General features: G+C 39.2%; 2 protein-coding genes across 2 annotated transcripts; both read right to left on the reverse strand.

The window, feature by feature from the left end:
• Positions 1-8,684: 8,684 nt before the first annotated feature.
• LOC145050474 (secreted RxLR effector protein 161-like) lies at positions 8,685-9,101 on the reverse strand. The gene has a single exon (XM_078998719.1). It carries the CDS (start codon positions 9,099-9,101, stop codon positions 8,685-8,687), a length of 417 nt encoding a protein of 138 aa, XP_078854845.1.
• Positions 9,102-9,583: 482 nt separating this feature from the next.
• LOC145050475 (uncharacterized) lies at positions 9,584-10,691 on the reverse strand. The gene is made up of 3 exons (XM_078998720.1): positions 10,367-10,691; positions 10,112-10,246; positions 9,584-9,822 (listed from the first exon to the last, which is right to left on the reverse strand). Exons 1-3 carry the CDS (start codon positions 10,689-10,691, stop codon positions 9,584-9,586), a joined length of 699 nt encoding a protein of 232 aa, XP_078854846.1.
• Between the last annotated feature and the right edge of the window lie 2,681 nt (positions 10,692-13,372).

Genomic DNA, 13,372 nt, shown 5'->3' on the forward strand with positions numbered 1-13,372 from the left:
GAGAGAGAGGGAAGTGAGGGGAGGTGTGAGGAATGAATGGAGGCCTCAACACTTATTTATATGGGCTGGAGGAAGGTTCACGTCATGAATTTTTAATATTTACGTCGTGAGCCAGGCTGGCTACAGCCAGGCGCAGCCTGGTGCTGACACGTGGCATCGCACACAGGGTGAAAATCAGCCGATTTTCAAAAATTCATAACTTTCACATACGAGCTCCGTTTTCGACGTTCTTTATATCCACGCGTAGGTAAAAACATGATCTATAACTTTCATTTAGACTCTGTCGCCTAATTCTCGACCGATCTTAAATTTAACAGTAGGAGGCGTTTAGACTGTTAAATGACCGCGAAGAATTTGTAACTCCTTCATACGGACCCCGTTTTCGTCTATCTTTTTACCGTTGAGTTCCTATTAATGAGATCTTCAACTCTCATTTAGGTCGCGTAAGCCAAAAACCGCTCGAACTAAAATTCGAGTTTCGGGTCGTACACTGCTAAGCCGAATCTTAGAAAAATCATAACTTCTTCATACGAAGTCAGATTTGGGCGTTATTTTTATAGATGTTCTTAGTTTAACATATTCTAAGACTTTCATTTAGATTGCTAAGGCTAAATCTAGCTCTATCGTAAATTCACTATTTACGCTTTCCGGTGCCGTGTCGGTTGTGCTGTAAAACTTCGATGGGCCATAACTTCTTCGTTATAACTCGGATTTCGGCGTTCTTTATATGTACGAAAACCTTGTGACATATTCTAAAACTTGGTTAAGATTATTTATTCTAAATAATTATTTGTCAAAAAGTCGTTTTCGACACTTATTGCCTCTAAATTGACTAGCCTGGATCTGCGGGCGTTACAAATAGTCTAGCTATTATTACTATTATATAAGCATTAAACAATACTTATATAACCCATAATAATAGCCCAAATACTCCTTATAAGGTCCTAATAACATTACTATATTGAAACATAAGCTATACTAAAGATAGGATAGGTACAGCTCACTTACAGCGGGTTTTTTCGAAAACCGGGCTTCGCTGGAGCGGCGTTCCCGAGCCGAAAGGCTATTTTCTTGGGATTTCGGGAGCCTCGGGGCTTCCTTCGGGTTCTAGGAAGGTTCCCTAGGCTTTTAGGGGGTTAGGGAGGCTTAGAGAGAAGTTCTAGAGAGAGAAAGAAGGGTTTCAAGGTGTGAGAATGAATGGAACCCGGCACCTCTATTTATAGTGTGAATTCCTAATGGACTTGCCGAGTAGGATGACCTACTCGCTGACTTAGGGCATGTGGCAGCCTTCTGGTGGTGCCACATGTCCAATTCGGGTGGTGCCACGTCACCTCTATCACGTATCAGCCTTCAAACTTAGAAAAATCATAACTCTCGCATACGAGCTCCGTTTTCGACGTTATTTTTTTCAACGCGTAGGTAAAATCAAGATATAAAACTTTCATTTAGACTCTGTCAGCTAATTATCGACCGATCTCAAATTTAACAGTAGGAGGCGTTTAGACTGTTAAATGACCGCGAAGAATTCGTAACTTCTTCATACGGACTCCGTTTTCGTATATCTTTTTACCGTTGAGTTCCTATTAATGAGATCTTCAACTCTCATTTAGATCGCGTAAGCCAAAAACCGCTCGAACTAAAATTCAAGTTTCGGGTTGTACACTGCTATGCCGAAACTTCGAAAAATCATAACTTCCTCATACGAAGTCAGATTTGGGCGTTCTTTTTATGGATTTTCTTGGTTTAACATACTCTACAACTTTGATTTAGATTACCAAGGCTAAAGAGTCTTCTATCGTAAATTCACTTTTTATGCTTCCCGGTGTCGTGCCGGTTCTTTCGTAAAACTTTGACGGGCCATAACTTTTTCGTTATAACTCGGATTTCGGCGTTCTTTATATGTACGGAAACCTTGATACATATTCTAATACTTGGTTAAGATTATTTATTCTAAATAATCTTTTATATAAAAGTCGTTTTCGACCCCTATTGCCTCTAAATTGACTAGCCCGGATCTACGGGCGTTACAATTATCTCCCCCTTAGGATGATTACGTCCCGGAATCATCAAGGAAACAAGGCTCGTATAATGACTCCATACGTCATGTCTTCATCCTAGGTAATAATTATAACTTCTATATTCCTTCAAGTCTATCTCTTAGACTTATTGACTGTAAGCAGTACTTGATCTTGCACCTGCTCTCTACCTCATGTTAGACTCCAAATTATGACCTGTCATCATGTGATGCACGTTTAGACTCAGGTCTCTTAGAGTTAAATTCTAAAACAGACTATGCCTTCCTTCATGTTCTAATGTGATATAACCACACTTTAACATGTAGCATTTCTAGCTACCAACTTCTTTAACAACGAGCACGATACTTCTATTGATCGCTTTGATTTTAATTGTTTGGTTTAAGTCGGACGCTACATCAAACTTGGTTCTCTGAATTACGTAACCTACTCATCGTAGTTGGACTCAATGTGATATGACCACTAGGGTCAGGATAACAATTTTCTTAGTCATTACCGAAACAATGGTAACGACATACTTGAATAAAGCGAAATCATTTACTAGCCTCTTGGTAACCTTGTGAATTTCCCTGATCCAAGTGTGAGTCCGGTGCTTCCGGTAGTATAGGCCTCTACTACCTTTCACACCTACTCATACTCGTCCCAAGTATTGTCCCGCAGTTCACCCAAGTCACCATACAAGAAAAATCATATAACAACTTGACACATTAGATAACAAAACTAGGTTTTATATTATTCCTTGAAACGATTACATAGGTGTTCAAGTTCAACCTATATTATGCCTCTAATAGGCTACACCATGTGGTACTACTTACACGACTACTTCATAGATCCTCATTCCTGATCCCTTTCATTTCCATCTCCTTCGTCGAGGATCATATGGAACGCTCTTGCCTTCGGTTTTGGTGGAACGTTTGGTCTTGCCGCCTCCTTCTTTTTCGGGCAATCCTTAGCAACATGCCCTTCTTCACGGCATTCATAACAAACCCTTTTATTAGCGGTGCAATCGTTGGCATAATGTCCGGTCTTCCCACACTTATAGCAAGTCACTTCCTCGTTACATTTCCCAAAGTGATTCTTCTTGCACTTCTCGCACCATTTCACTTTGTTTCCTCCTCCGCTAAACTCCTTTGAACCATACTTGATCTTCTTATTAGGCCTCATAGACCCCTCAAACTTCCTCTTTTCGCCAGCCTCAATCTTGTTGGTAGCTCTTCCCTTAATCATATCCTCCACAGACTTGGCAGCCCAGATAGCTGCCTCCAGAGTAGGTGCCTGACACACTGGCACTGCGTACTCCCATGGAAGTCCCTTTGTGTACTTGTCGATTTTCTTCAGCTCATCTGGAACAAGACGCAAGGCGAATTCCATCTTCTCTGTGAAGTTGTTGGTGTATTCATCAATTGACATGCTTCCTTTCTTCAAGGTCAGGAATTGGTTCTCTAGCTCGAGTAAGTTTTGAGCTGAGCAGTACTTTCGTTTGAATTGCACCAGAAACTCTGCCCATGTCAGTTGCAGGGGCTCATTGGGGCTCAAAGTCTTCCCTAGGGTATTCCACCAGCGAACAACCCCTCCTCGAAACTGACGTACTGCAAACATGGTATGTAGTTTTCCTCTGCAACCGCACGTCATGAAAGCTAACTCCATCTCCGAGATCCAATCCATGACCCCGATCGGATCTTCCTTTCTCGTGAAATTCGAGGGCTTGCAAGTCAGAAAATCCTTGTACTTGCATCCATTCCTCTCGACTCCGTCATCTTGGTTGTTTTGTTGAACTATTGGTGGGTTGACTTGACCAACAGTCCCACTGTAGTTTCCCTCCTCAGTCTGCCCTTCGTTCAATTCGGGCTGTTCGATATGAATAGTCGCTTCCTCTCGATTTTTCTGGAGCAAACGTCTGGTTTCCTCCATTTGACGATCCAACATCGCCTGGATCATCGCTTGCACTCCGGCCATCGTTATTGGCTCAGCAGCGGCTTCCGCAACCGGTATTTGCTCAATCACTGGGGGCTGATCTCCGTTCCCATTTGCATTCATGTTTCCGCTACGGGTCCTTGCCATCTTGATCTATACACCGAATAAGGTGAATCTAGATCTTTATTTAGGATTGACGTTTAAATCATCCTTATCACTCCGAAACGTTTATATGCTAGTTCTAATATCGTATTCGTACGTTTAAAATCCTAAACACATAAGGTTTCCAGATCCGGTCGGCAACAGACCATAGATCCGATCAAACTATAGCATAACAAATCATTTAGCACGTAAAAACAATTTAGGCATCATTCCTAAAATAAGCTAGTGCTTGTGTCTATTCATGTGTATTACCTAAATCTATTAGACACACTCCTCACAATCATTGCTTAGCATTCTAAGTTTAAGTCTATAAATAAATTCCATATTCCTAGTTCGCTTAAACTAATGCTCTGATACCAACTGTGACATCCCCATTTTTCACGGCCAGAAAATACCGATTTTTATTTATACTTTATAAAAATCAGAGTACTTCTTTTAATAAAAATGTTGCGGAATTTGTTCCCAGTAAAACATGATAAATACGTTATCAAAGCATTTTTGAAGAAAGATATTTTTATTCATTTTAAAACGTTTAGGATGTCATCGTTAATACAGATACATAAGCATAAACAGAATTTACATTCATTATCACTAGTGATCTACATCTCTTTAATCTCTCAGTGTAATGTGACTTCATATCAACACCTGTGATATAAATAAACTGAGTGGGTCAGGTTGGGAAACCTGGTGAGTACAAAGGGTTTTCATCCCACAATAAATAAGTTTATTAATTTTATCAAACCAAACAAACTCGATTACCCGTTCCCGTTATCCTCACTTTACGTCCCTAAGACATCTAACACAAAGGACCTAGTCTAAGGACTTTCATCGGGGTGACAACACATGCTTCGGGGGTTCCTTAGCAATTCATGTCAAATAAGGCAACCATGAGGGGGATGGAGTACTTCACACAGATCAAATAAACACACAGTTCAAATAAACACTTACAGGTTGCGAGCCTGCTAGCATTCCACTGGACTGTCTAGAAAAGTCTGTGGTCGTCATCTATACTCCGCTAGATGACTGGATCATCAAAACATCTATATCGAGGCCTCTCGTTATATTATTTGGTCACACAGAAACTATTACATCTACCCATGTTCTACCCAACACATTTTGTAGATATAAAATACATATTCAGTTTAAATCATATAAAACATGTATAAAAATATTTCACCCAACATAGACAACAAGTATTCGGACAATATGCACACATAGCACATAATTTATTTAAAATACTTTATATCTATGTGTAAGATGAAAGTAACTATGCACTCACTTGATTAGGTGGTGACTCGGTACTCAGACAACGCTTCGATACTCTTAAAACAATTTTCCTTCGATAAAACCTAGTATCAATACCACTAGAGTTTAGTCTACCGCTTGACGAGACTAATTTAATAGTCTAGCTATTATTACTATTATATAAGCGTTAAACAATACTTATATAACCCATAATAATAGCCCAAATACTCCTTATAAGGTCCTAATAACATTACTATATTGAAACATAAGCTATACTAAAGATAGGATAGGTACAGCTCACTTACAGCGGGTTTTTTCGAAAACCGGGCTTCGCTGGAGCGGCGTTCCCGAGCCGAAAGGCTCTTTTCTTGGGATTTCAGGAGCCTCAGGGCTTCCTTCGGGTGCTAGGAAGGTTCCCTAGGCTTTTAGGGGGTTAGGGAGGCTTAGAGAGAAGTTCTAGAGAGAGAAAGAAGGGTTTCAAGGTGTGAGAATGAATGGAACCCGGCACCTCTATTTATAGTGTGAATTCCTAATGGACTTGCCGAGTAGGATGACCTACTCGCCGAGTTAGGGCATGTGGCAGCCTTCTGGTGGTGCCACATGTCCAATTCGGGTGGTGCCACGTCACCCCTATCACGTATCAGCCTTCAAACTTAGAAAAATCATAACTCTCGCATACGAGCTCCGTTTTCGACGTTATTTTTTTCAACGTGTAGGTAAAATCAAGATATAAAACTTTCATTTAGACTCTGTCAGCTAATTATCGACCGATCTCAAATTTAACAGTAGGAGGTGTTTAGACTGTTAAATGACCGCGAAGAATTCGTAACTTCTTCATACGGACTCCGTTTTCGTATATCTTTTTACCGTTGAGTTCCTATTAATGAGATCTTCAACTCTCATTTAGATCGCGTAAGCCAAAAACCGCTCGAACTAAAATTCAAGTTTCGGGTTGTACACTGCTATGCCGAAACTTCGAAAAATCATAACTTCCTCATACGAAGTCAGATTTGGGCGTTCTTTTTATGGATTTTCTTGGTTTAACATACTCTACAACTTTGATTTAGATTACTAAGGATAAAGAGTCTTCTATCGTAAATTCACTTTTTACGCTTCCCGGTGTCGTGCCGGTTCTGTCGTAAAACTTCGACGGGCCATAACTTTTTCGTTATAACTCGGATTTCGGCGTTCTTTATATGTACGGAAACCTTGATACATATTCTACAACTTGGTTAAGATTATTTATACTAAATAATCTTTTGTCGAAAAGTCATTTTCGACCCCTATTGCCTCTAAATTGACTAGCCCGGATCTACGGGCGTTACAGTATAAGGTACCCTCAATATATACACAATAGTAAGAGAATAAATAGAAAAGGCCTAAACGTATGTCCTGCATATATCAACTATTACAAATACAATACTAAATAATATGCTACCAACCTCCCACAGATTCAACGGAAGACAAGTCTTCAACTAAATTATTTATGTTTAAGCTGCATTTATCTTTAAGAGTGTATAAATAATTTTTAGGGATGGGAGATGTCATGTCAACATGCAAATTTAATTTATGAATGGGTTTAAAATGCTTTTTTTCCACGAGTAAGCATTAGGTGATGAGATTGAGTGACACATTGGGAGAACTAACAGGAGAGTGATCAGAGAGGGAAGAAGCCGAGGAGATGTTGGTGGACAGAGGAGATGAACTCAGCTGTTGAGGGATTATTAAGAAAGGATTTGGGCGTTGATGGGGTTGGTTTGAAATAGGAAGGAGAATATTTGGTGAATAGGTTGGCGATGATTGATAGGAGCTGTCAGCAGGGGTTTGAGGTGGGCTGGATTGACGATCGAACATGGGAGTTGATGTAGGTGAGGAATTTGGTAGAGGAACCCGGTATGTTAATGGATATGATGAGGCCAGTGTAGAAGCAAGAGGATTGGAAGTGTGGGAATCATCAAGGAACGAATATGCTGGTGCTCTATTTGGTGTCATTGGGTTAAAAGGAATGACAGTTTCGTAAAAAAATGACATGACAAGAAATGATGATTTTGTTTATGTCAAGATTAAGGCGATAGTGAACTTGGTGATTAGTAGGGTAACCAAGGAAGATGCAAGGAGTGGATCAAGGAGAGAGTTTGTGAGGATCATCGATGTAAAGGAAACAAAGGCAACATAAAACACAAGGATTATCATAGGAAGGAGATTTGTTATAAATTTTATGGTACGACGTGTCATTATCAAGGGTGATGGATGGAAGAATGTGATAATATTGCCATATGACTATGATAGAGAGAAATTACAAGGTTCTCAATGAAAAGCCTAAAGACTACAAAGAAGAAAGTGGAGAATAAATATTAGCAAGACAAAACCCTAATGGGCTAAAGCCTAAAGGACCCATAAACATGTGGGCTAATAACATATTTAAGCGTGCCGAGGTTTCCGCTAAGAAAGAGGACCTGTTAATTTCTTGACTGGCCCGACAGAAGGAAGGTCAACCCTCAGACCGGCTGACATTTTGATTTTTGGATGGGTCGGAGGGAAACACGCATGTGTGGATCTTACAGGGGTATCCCCTCTCGTGGGCCTGAGGGCTGGGGGTTTCACGGTGGGACATGCTGCTTTAAAAGCAGTTACATGCAAAGTCACCAAACATGAGAAATCGTGCATGGAAAATCAACACGTGTTCATACCATTTGCATTTGATACATTTGGTTTCCTCACACCGGATGCGGTAGAGCTTCTTAAAAGAGTACAACGAATCATGCATAATAATGTTATATCCCCTAGATCTTCGGATGTAGTTTTTAAAAGAATTAGCTTTACCATTCAAAAAGGCTTAGCGGCACAGCTTGTTGCCCGTTTTCCATCTCACTTTTTGTACGATGACAATTAAAATATTGTGAGGTTTTATTGTAATATCATAACATATAGGCTAACAGCTCCCCCCCCCCCCCTTTCTCTCAAACTCACAATGCCACAACAATAAGCATTGAGAGTTTTTCACACAAATAACCGAAACTGAGAAGCCGATAAAGCCTTCGTAAAAATATCTGCAAGTTGCAAGGTTGATGAAACAAACGGAAGCGATATGGTTCCGAGTTGTAAGTGATGTCGAGTGAAGTGATAGTTAATCTCATTGTTCTTCATCCACACATGGAAAAAATAATTCTTTGCAATTTGTATCGCACTTTTGATATCACAATGCAGGGGAGTAGGTGAAGAAATGTGAACTCCTATATCTGCAAGCAACCATCGTAACCAGATAATCTCACATGTAGTCATAGCCATAGCACGATACTCAGCCTCCGTGGAAGATCTAAAGACAACGTCTTATTTCTTGCTCTTCCATGAGATGAAAGAATCTCCAAGAAATACGTAAAATCCAGTGGTGGATTTACTATCAAGACGGTCGTCATCCCAATCAACATCACTATAGGCATGTAACTCAAGAGAAGACGCCAAGGGAAACAAGAGGGTCTGAAAGTGAGTGCCACGAATATATCTAAAAATACGAAGAACAGCTCCCCAATGAACAGATGTAGGAGTAGTAACAAACTGACTGACAACATGAACAACACGATCAATATCCAGACGAGTAACAGTGAGATAAACCAAACTTCCCACAACAGTGAGATAAAGATTCAGATCGAGCAAAGGAACACCATCAGTATGAGAGTACCGTGCATTGGCTTCAAGAGGAGTATCAAGTCCGATTGTTAAAGAGGACAAACCGTGTAAACAAGTCATATATATATATATATATATATATATATATATATATATATATATATATATATATATATATATACATTTAGTCTAAGAAAGAAGATACCCTTTCTTAGACTGAGATACCTCAATACCTAAGAAATAACGTATTAAGCCCAAATCCTTTATAGCAAATCTATGAGCTAGATCCTGCTTCAAAGACTCAATACCACCATGGTCATCACCAGTAATAATCATATCATCCATATATAAAGACAAAAGAATATGTCCTGCACTCGAGCATCTAACCAACAAATTCGAATCATGATTACTCTAAACAAATCCAAGAGAGGTGATCACTATGGAGAATTTCACCAAAGATTTGGAAAGCCGATAAACCTCACCCATTTGGTGTCAAATTCCTGGGGGATGAGACATACCATTCAAAAAGGCATTCTTGACATCCATTTGAAAGATCTTCCACTGTCGAACGGATGCAACTACAATCATGGTACTGATTGTCATCATCTTTGCCACTGGGGCAAAGGTATCCTCATAGTCAAAACCATACTATTCAGAATACCCTTTGCCACATGTCCCAAATGAGAATGCCAAAGATAAAACTCAGACGATAAAGGACTCAAACGAAAAGAAGACAAATCAATGTTAGAGGCAGCAACAACAAATACTTTAAGAACCTCCAAGACATACAATTCCCCCACCCTACAAATGATCCCAATCACCTTCTGGGTGTGTTGATCTTCTATAAAACAGACAAAATCAATAAAAGAGCACTCAATTACTAGACTTACACAACTGACTGACTGAAGCAAGATTCAAAGTAAATTTAGGAATGTAATACACATCAGGGAGAGTGATATGAGAAATAGAGATAGGCCCAAAACCCTCAACTAGCATAGATGTATCACTAGCAGACATAAAAGATATAGATAACACGTGTGACAAAGAAGTAAATGATGACAAATGAGGATTCATGTGATGGGTCGCACCAGAATCTAAAATCCACAAAGATGAGGGAATACATGAGGTACTGGATGAAGTAGGACCAGAATGAGATATAGATGCAGACATGGAAGTAGGATTATAGGCCAAATATTGTCTGAAACTCTTAAAAACCTTGGGATCTAATGTAGATGGTGGCACGTTTCCAACAAATTTCGTGTTAACTGGTGGTGTAACAGCAACATAAAACTGTGGAGAACTATATGTCCATGGAGGATTACTAAAGGAACGTGGCTAAAACTTCTGTTGACCAAACCTATTATGTTGTCCCAACTGAGGCTGACCAGATTTACCCTTGTTGACTAACAATGGACACTGAGCTTTCCAATGATTTTTCTGTTTGCAGTTAGCCCACTCAGCATAAGCAACCCTCATAGTTTGTTGATATTGATTAGAGGAAACAACAAGCACAATAGGATTGGAAGTAGGAATGGAGGTTGCTTTAAACCCTTTATCCGTATGAGACTTGATACGAGTCTCTTCATCAATCATCTCATGAGCAACAGAATCTACTGAGGGAAGGGGTGAGCGATGAAGAATCGTTCGACGTAGGCCTTCAAAATCAGAACGCAAGGCCATCAAAAATTGAACCAAACATTGTTCTTCCATCCTAGCAATATAAGGCTCAAAATCTTTTAACTCTTTGATTCAGTAAGAGCCAATTGATCCCACAAATCAGACATAGCAACATAGAAATCTTGAATCCTCTAGTCATTTTTTTGAAGGGCATGAATATCATATTCTAACTGATACGGTCTAGCAAACTTGGACATAGTATATAGTCTCTCCAAGTGATTCCAAACTTGCTTTGTTGTGTCATATTTGGGTAAATGTCACTGTAACCCAACAAACTTATGTGTTTTGGTTTAAAAGGTCCCTCATCTCATTTTTTTTTGCTTTCTAAGGGTACGAATTCATGTCTTTAAGATTTAAAAGGTCCTTTTCAAAAAAATGAAGGGGTCATCCGGTGAACCCCTTCCTAGTCGGCAGGTAAAGTCAATTGTTAAAGTCTTCCCTCAATTGACATGGTACATGACTTATAATAACCCTAAATTCAATAGCGGTTGCCATGAAATCAATGAAGACACCATCTGCTTCTCATTTTGTATGAATTACATCACAACAAATATGAGGTTTAAATCAAAAAAGATAGTAGCGGTGTCTCTTCCAATTTCAATCAACATTCTTCACTCTGTTCTTCATCTTCTTTGTTATTGACAGAGTAACCTAGTCATGAACATCAAATCTGATCGACGACGGTGTGTGTGTGTGTGTGTGTGTGTGTCTCAATTGAATAATTGTTACCCAGAAACCAATCGCCACCCTTATTTTCCTTTGTTCACCACCAATTTGATTAGGTATCAGATTGAATAATTGTCTTCATTAGATCATTAATATATACAAAATGGGGGTCCGTCGTCTTAATTAGATCGGGAAGGAAAATTGATGCGGACGGAAACAGGAATCGATGGGGTGATTGTTTGTGGCTGATCAGCAAGCACCGGTCGAGGAAGGAAGACGAAAGTAGTAGGCGGTTGCAGTCCGTCTCCATCTTCAACGATTAGGTAACGAATGTACAGTCGAAGTCGCTAGGGGACTTTGACGTTGGCTGGTGATCGCGAGAAAGGGAGGGCGTCAATCTTCGGCGATGGCTGGGAGGTCATGAGGAGGGGCGCCGGCACTCCAGGGCTGCTCCGGTGACTTCCTTCTTCTTCTGGTCTGATCGACTGCAACATAGGAGGGGACGGAAGGTTCATCGGAAATTGAACAACAACAATTGAGGGGTGGTTGTGAGGAGCTCGATCAAGCAAGGAGTGCTTAGATTAATCCCCAAAGTTGCTGACGAGGCAAAAGTCTACTAGGCTCCAAGTATTGCTGACGAGGCTACATGTCATCATTTTCTAACCTATTTGGCAGATCTAACCGATTATAATGGGTTGTTTACCCAAATTGGCCGGTAAAATACAAGTTGATTCCCTTAGAAAGCAAAAAAAAAAAATAAGATGAGAGACCTTTTAAACCAAAACACGTAAGTTTGTTGGGCTACAGTGACATTTACCCGTCATATTTAGCAAACTGCATACCAATAGACTCAGTAACAAAATTGTTGATCCAAGTAATGACCTTGGAGTTATCAGTTTCCCAAGCATCGACCAACAAATCGAAATTCTCAGCTTAAGGCACTGAGGGTTTGGCTTTAGTCCCAGTAACATAGCCCCATATATTATTCCCATGAAGGAAGTTCTTTATAATATAACTCCAATACATATAATTCTTTCCATCTAGACGAGTACTGATTGAATGAAGGGAATCATCCTTTCCAGTCATGTTGGTAATGAATAAATAACCACAATAATAGATAAGCAATCTGAGAATGAGAAGAGCAACAAACCAGCAGAAGCAATCAATGGAACAACAAGAGATCGAAAAATAACAACAAACTAACTAACAACAACTACAACAATAAACGAATACCATCAAACAAACGAGCATCGACAATGAAGAAACATCAAACAGATTGAAAACGAAACTGCTACAGTATCCCTAGAAATTTTTGGTTTGCGCCACAGATGATTGCTAGAAAACCTTCTAACAACGTATCAAACCTCCGCTCTAATACCATGATAATATTGCCATATGATTATGATAGAAAGAAATTACAAGGTTCTCTATGAAAAGCATGCAGACTACAAAGAAGAATGTGGAGAATAAATACTAGCAAGACAAAACCCTAATGGGATAAAGCCTAAAGTACCCATAAACATGTGGGCTAATAACATATAAGCTAAGAGAATGTTTAGAATATGAGATGCCATTTGAAGAGCTTTGGTACAATATGTAGGATTAAGCAAAGCTTGAAACAATAGAGTACGGATGGCATTATTTAGAGTATGAAGCATACATTCGGATTTACAGTTTTATTGGGATGTGTAGGGACATGAAAAAGGATTTGGATATCATTTTGGGAAAAGATGTGATGAAATTTGTTGTTGTTATTTTCACCTTCATTGTCACATTGAAATGACTTGATATCAGTTTAAAATCATTATCATTATCATCATTATATACTTATAAAGCTAGCATTTTTCTTTTCACCACATTCATTTGAAACTCCCATTCATTTTTCCTTTCACCACATTCATTTGAAACTCCCATGACTTTTCAATTTCTTTCTAATAATGACTATAAGTTGGTTAATAAGGTTAAATAAATATAAAACCTAAAGTGTAATCATATATAAACTAAATTTCAATATTAAAAGAATATATTTTCTTCTACTTATAAAGTTA

The sequence above is a fragment of the Lactuca serriola genome, chromosome 5 (genome assembly GCF_051521515.1).
Source record: "Lactuca serriola cultivar US96UC23 chromosome 5, Lser_US96UC23_V15, whole genome shotgun sequence".
NCBI classification, from domain to species: Eukaryota; Viridiplantae; Streptophyta; class Magnoliopsida; order Asterales; family Asteraceae; genus Lactuca; species Lactuca serriola.